The sequence below is a fragment of the Psammomys obesus genome, unplaced genomic scaffold (genome assembly GCF_907164565.1).
Source record: "Psammomys obesus unplaced genomic scaffold, mPsaObe1.curated_primary_1811, whole genome shotgun sequence".
In the NCBI taxonomy this organism is placed as follows: Eukaryota; Metazoa; Chordata; class Mammalia; order Rodentia; family Muridae; genus Psammomys; species Psammomys obesus.
The window spans coordinates 6,523,748-6,530,198 of NW_026596091.1; the positions used below are offsets into that span (position 1 = coordinate 6,523,748).

The following is a 6,451-nucleotide window of genomic DNA, read 5'->3' on the forward strand; positions in this document are numbered from 1 at the left end:
TGATGATGATGATGATGATGATGATGATGATGATGATGATGATGATGGGTGGAGGAATGGAATGTCTTCTTCTGAGGGCACCTAACTTCACTCTCTGGCCTTCTGCATGGACACATTGGGTGAGTGCATGCCCCCCCTCCATATATAGTTGATAAAATAAATAAACAAATAAAATGTAGAACCCTGGATTAGGCAAGGGCCTGGGCTTGATCCCCAGAACTGCTGAAAGAGAAAAAATATTTCATTTAGAGCTCAGAACATGGTGCAGTGGAATTCATGCCACTCGGGAGAAGTCAGTGCATGCTGTGTTATGAAGCAAGCTCAGCAATGCTTTCCTCAGTGAGATTTTGTGAATATTCACACAAAGCAGAATAAATACTATTTATTTAATCAAAGTTTCACATCCTTCAGCTCAGGAATGGCACCAAAAAAAATGTCTGACTAAACTTAAAAACCAATGGTTTCCAGTGGTTTGGGAATTTGGAATTGGACTTAGGGATTCTGGACCTGTGTACCATACCTCTAAAATATTCTTCAAGGCGTTCAAATGGTTGTTGTTTTTGTCATTATTACTAGAAGCACAAATTTTTTATGAATCTCTTCTTAATACTAAGCATTTGCATATTCACGGTGTTCCTTGCCGCAGTAGGATGAGGTACCGTTACTCCTCCGAGAGCAGTCATCTCCTGGGCCGCTTCGCACCTCAGAGCACAGTGCTGTCTCTACAGAGCTGTAGAATGAATCTCTCCTAACCTCTGTACAGAATGCCGCTGCTGAAGCTACTCCTTGCTCCTACCCCGCTAGGTAGCTGGGATTTTGGAGTCTGACCTCAAGGCCCTTGCATGGGGTCACCCTACTCTCTGGAATGATGCCAAATGTGAGATGTTTCAACAAAGCAGGAGGCAGTGGCTGTCTCCTCCTCTGCTCCCTGTACTTGAGCCGGTAACTTCTGCTCACACATCACATACAAACAGGCCTGCAAGGCTCAGCGGGCACAGCCCTCTCTCTTCCTGCCACTCTTTCCCCACGTGCCAGCTTTTCTGTTTCTTGGATCTCTTGCTGCTTCCAGTCTTAGGACTTTTCCTTCATGCTTCGTGAGCCTGGGCCCTTCCTCAGCACAGCTACTCTCTCCCAGAGCTCATTGCACTTCGCTTGATTGCAGATTTCTCTGTAAAGACTGCTTTGTTCGGGTTGTTTTCTATGACTCTAAATCTTAAGAGTCGTGTTTCTTCTGAGATCAGACCAGATCGCGGCATCTGGGATGATATGCGGTGGTGCATACCAGCGCTTGGGGAGGCAGAGGCAGGTGGATCTCTGTGAGTTCCAGGCGAGCGTGGTCTACAGAGCATGTTCCCGGGCAGCCAAGGCTAGAAGAAAAACCCTGTATGGGGGGAGGGGAGAGTTACAGCTTTGTGTTTAATTAAACCGTGCCTGCAAACCATTACTTACCAACCTGCCGGACCCTCTCTTCACTCATCTATAAAGGATATATAGGACCTTTTAATCTTTTCTGTCTAAAAACCTCATAAGCATGAGACTTCTCTGTGCATATTAGAATTCAGAACTTTTCTACAATGGCAAAGCAGAATATCCTCAAATATTGAGAACACTTTCTACACCGACCTGGGAAATGGCTGAGAAAAAGCGCACAATATACAGCATCTGTGCGAACATCAATTTCCTCCCTTTCGTGCCCACCTTGTCTGTATGAGCCAGAAAACAATAACCAGTGCATGTGACAAACAAAACTGATTTGGTAAAGCCACTTTTGTTTTAGGAGTACAAAATAGAAGAATAAGGTATAAAGTTATTATAGATGAAATGTAAGCAAAATCGCAATCCTTTCTTAATCAAATATGGCTAAAACTCCGGAACAAAATAAAATGTAAAAGAACAGGAAAGTTACACTCTAAGTTTTACTCTGGCCTTGATTTTGTCTTCTGACATGTTCTCTCAATTCTCACTCCACCCCAAGCCCAGCTTTCTATCACCTCAGGTTAGGAAAGTCAAGCAACTAGTACAAGGTCAAGGAACCAATTAGCAACAGAATCTGGATTCTGTAGAATCTGGGGAAATGGTTAAATTTTTCTCCTCACATGACAGCTTGAGGCCTCTGAACATTAGTTATTTCAGGGAAGCAAAGATCTCCATAATCAAGAAGCAGCAGAGTCCAAAATCAGGTCAGTTAATGGTATCAACATCATATCATTCCCTGGAACCATCTAAATTAAAACATAAAGTGAGGTGGGAGATATCCCCAGCAGTCATGTGCCTGCCACACAGGCATGAGAACCTACATTCCCCCAAACCATGTCAAAAGCCAGGTGGGCTCCGGGCTTCTTGATTTTGCGTTGTTGGTAAGAGTCGAGAAGGAACCTTCAAGGTCACTGGCCAGGCAGCCTGCTTGACAAGTACCAGGCCAGTGAGAGACGGTCACAAGAAAACCACAAAGAACCAAACAAAACAAGCGACAATACCTAAAGAACAACACCCGAGGCTGACCTCTGGCCTCCACATGTGCTCATGCGTGCGCGCGCGCGCGCACACACACACACACACACGCATGCACACATAAATATACATAAGTATAAAACTTTCCCAAGGTTATAGTAATATTATGCTAAAAAAAGTAACATGACAAAATGCGAGGCTAGTATACAACGACACGAATTAATGATTCTGTTCTCAAAGCATCTCCACTTCCAGTGTTTCACAGTTGGCCGCACACCACAGCACAGAGTGGTAAGTAGACTCGCACAGCTGACTTTCTCTACAAGGTTGGGCCAGGGCAACTTCTACTACAGAAGTGACTATGAGGTCCTCCCCTGCACTTTATGTGTTACAATCTCCCTGGACGATAAACCCTGCTCTGGCCTTGCTATCTCATTAGGTAATGCTTAGTGTAAAGTACAGTTGTTAAGAAAAAGGGTTGATTCAGAAGATTTCAGAAAAAAAATCTCGACTTCAGTGATAACTAATTGGTAATCATTCCCACACAGTCTGTTCTAATGACAAGCATTGGGACACTTATTTCATCATGTATGTTGGACACTTGCTATTTGGCACACATTGCCTAGGCTTCAAGGACATGACATGAACAAGATAGGTAGAAAAATGCCCTACCTTTCTTCTGTGTTTCCGTTGGGAGAATAGAGATGTCGAGGACAGGACACAAGCAACTAAATCATTAGAGAAGCATTGATTTACACGATTGGAGAAGATGTAGAGGGGTGAAGCGGACCAACTATAATTTACAGTATCAGAATTCGAATCCTTTGGGCAGGAAACCCCGTGAGAGTTTAGAAGGTCTTCAATAGGGACACATGGATAATCTGCAGGCAGGTCTGAGAACTCCCGGAAAGCCTGCTTCTGGATAGGGGCCCTGGCTTTCCATAGACTTTCATCCAGGGGAGGCTTTCTGAGATGAAAGAAGGATTCAGTGCTTATAATATGAAAGCCATTAACCACGTGAGAATGTTGGCCAGTTGAGATGCAATTAGTAACACCAAGGAAAAGAGTGCTAAACGTATTTAATTCTCAGTAATGAAAATTTTAAGTTAAATAATCCTGTGTGGCCAGTGACTGTCATACAGTCAACTGTCAACAGTACAGCTCTAGGCAGTTTGCGAACAGAGACTAGGCTGACATATTAATGGTGGTTCTGTCTCACAATTTCAGTTTGAGTCAGTTCCTGGTGCAAATTATCCCATTTTTTCCTGTTTTTGTTTATTTCTTTGTTCTCTGTTTTTGTTTACCTCTGACACAACGCCAAGCACAGCAGCTGTTCGCTGCATATTTTCGGGATTGAAGTGAGTGGAACCTTGCTTTAACCTATTCCTTATTTCCTAAGCCAAGGCTTCTAAGCCACACGGCATGGCCTCATTTGTGAAGCTGTTTGCCATTCCTGGCGCCAGGCTGTGGGTGTTTCTCCTGGCTGTGTCAGCTGATGACCTCCGTGAGGCCTGTCCCAGTTCCCCCAGGTAGAGTGAATCTCTCCTAACCTCTGTACACACTTCTACTCCAGCACTTATCAGAAGCATGCACAATCATCCATATTTGTTCACAGCCTTATCTTCCATGCAAAACCTGAGGTGGTGATGAGAAACTGGTTTGAAGTGTACGGATCTGGACTCAGTTCACCGCTGAATTGCTAAATGTATGAAGTTGGGGAAGACATTGAACTTCTTTTAGCTTCTGTTTCTGCCTCCATAAAGCTGGAGTAATGTGCTGTAATGTTAGAGGCTGCAACCGGGCAGGCCTAAGACCAGGAATGTAAATTACACTCTCCACAGAGAGCAAGCATTCGGTACATTCTGTTTTGCTCCTGCTGTGGTTAGTCTGTGAACTCTCTGAGTGAAATATTAGATTGCATTTCCTTTTCTATAATTTCTGGCACTAGACACAGTGCCTGGCACATAATAGACGTCAAATAAATGTGTGTTAACGAGAAGGGGGTGGAAAATTTGCTTTCCAAACCATGTAAGTAATTTCTGTTTCTAAATACAGCGCCAGCCCCTTTGAAATACTACTCTTAAGGAAAATGGGATGCTGCCAAGCGTACGGTCAAAAGTATGCACATCATTGTAATTATCAGGGAATAATCAGCGTTCAATTTTTGGTGGAAATTTTAGAATGTGGGTTTTGTTTTGAGGGAAACATTAAGATAATATTTACATTATACTGTCTTTTTATAATAAAGTATTTCTTAATTCAGAAAAAACAAAAACCCTAAGCCTAAATCTCAGTTTCATTTGTCTTATTTACCAGAAAACACTGGAAGAAATATGCTATACAACCAGTTCATTAAATTGGTATTTCTTCTTTTTCTGGTAATCACTTCTTACCACATGCCATGGTCTGCAATGAATTTTTCATCATGACCCTTGTGCATACTTACACACATGTTATTGAACCAAAATTTTACAAAACAAATTTATCTTGCTTCTGGGCAGGTGTGTCGATATTGTCTTTACTGCACTCTAGTTTTTAATGCTGGTCCCAAGCCGCTGAACAAGCATCAGAATTCAATGAGACTGAGGTTCCGTATTAAACAAACAAACAGCCTTACAGAGCACACTTTAATGTTCTTCAAGCATTCACTGACGTTACCGGTAACATTTGACTGACTTGAAAGGATAGCACCGGGTTGGCCTATTATCCTGATAAGATACTGATGTGCTTAGAACTACAAATATCAACCCATCACAACCTCCCATCCCCGGTCTTCTCAGGTTGTCTGGGCCTCCCTCTGACAGAGATCTACAGCCTTAACCTTTGACAAAAGATTCCCATATTTCCTCAGTATGGCAGGAGAGTCCACGTGAAGACAGCTGTGAGTAGGGTCCTACCTTTAGCAGGCTTCACACTCATCATGTCCGACACAAGTCCTGGTAGCCGGTGGCTGTGGTGAAGATTAATCTGAATTGGACTTTCTAAGCCCTGAAACTGCATCACCATTCTTAGCTTCCTCACAACAACTGAGGAGGAGACCAGGTAAGAAGTGACAGGGGCCAGAGGTTGGTGTGGTTTACTGATTAACTCCATCACTGAGCGGAATATTTGTAAATGTTTATGAGAAAAGTCCTCAATGCCAGATTGCCTAGTAAGCTGGAAACTGGTGTCTTAGATAAACATTTTGGGAGCCCTTTCCCAGTTTAAGAACTTTTAGAGGGTAAATTTCCGTTCACTGCCTCTAATACTGGTTGGAGGTCAAAGACCACACTATGGATCTTTGTATTTGTAACCAGCATGCATTTGTAACATCAGAAGCATAATGAATAATACTTCAAAGTTAGCCCTAGAAGCCTATGGACCTGGCCAAATGGGTGTGTATCTAATAATATGTGAAGAATTATGTCTCACCCATACTCCACTTCATATGTTGAAATCCTAACCCCAAGGACCTTACAGTGTGACCTTATTTACATATAAAGTCCATGTGGGCTGACTTTGTATAGAGATAATCAAAATGGGAATTAATCCACTATGGCTTATGTCCTTATTAGAGAGAGAGAGAGAGACAGACAGACAGACAGAGACAGAGAGATAGCAACAGAGAGACAGAGAAACCAGAACACAAACAAACACCTGTGGATGGACAATGAATGAAGAGACAAAAGATGACATTGATAAGCCAAACAGAAAGACCTAGAACAGATTTCTTCCTGGCAGTCTCAGGAGGAATCAGCCTGACAACACCCTGATTTTAAACTTCTGGCTGTCAGAACTCTAAGCTAATACATTTTGTTGTTTGTGATAGTCAAGCCGAGTAGCCCCCAAAATCAAATAAATCCAGTCTTTCCTGACATTTCCAAACTCTGTGGACCATGCTCACATTCCTGAGCCATCTTCTGCCCTTATTTCCTCTTTGAAAAAGAAAAGGGGGAGGAGGAGGGGATGGAGGGGGAGGAAGAGGAGGAGGAGGAGGAGGAGGAGGAGGAGGAGGAGGGGG

General features: G+C 43.0%; 1 protein-coding gene across 4 annotated transcripts in view; it reads right to left on the reverse strand.

The window, feature by feature from the left end:
* Nr1h4 (nuclear receptor subfamily 1 group H member 4) overlaps positions 1–6,451 on the reverse strand; it is a 61,245-nt gene that overhangs the window by 43,483 nt on the left and 11,311 nt on the right. For 2 of the 4 annotated variants that reach the window (XM_055627819.1, XM_055627818.1), the window contains exon 1: positions 5,349–5,480. The exons of the other annotated variants lie outside the window; for them this stretch is intronic. In XM_055627819.1, the coding sequence (XP_055483794.1) occupies positions 5,349–5,457 (109 nt within the window). In that variant the 5' untranslated portion in view covers positions 5,458–5,480. Of the gene's footprint in view, positions 1–5,348; positions 5,481–6,451 lie in introns of those variants that run through there. 4 annotated transcript variants of the gene reach the window in all.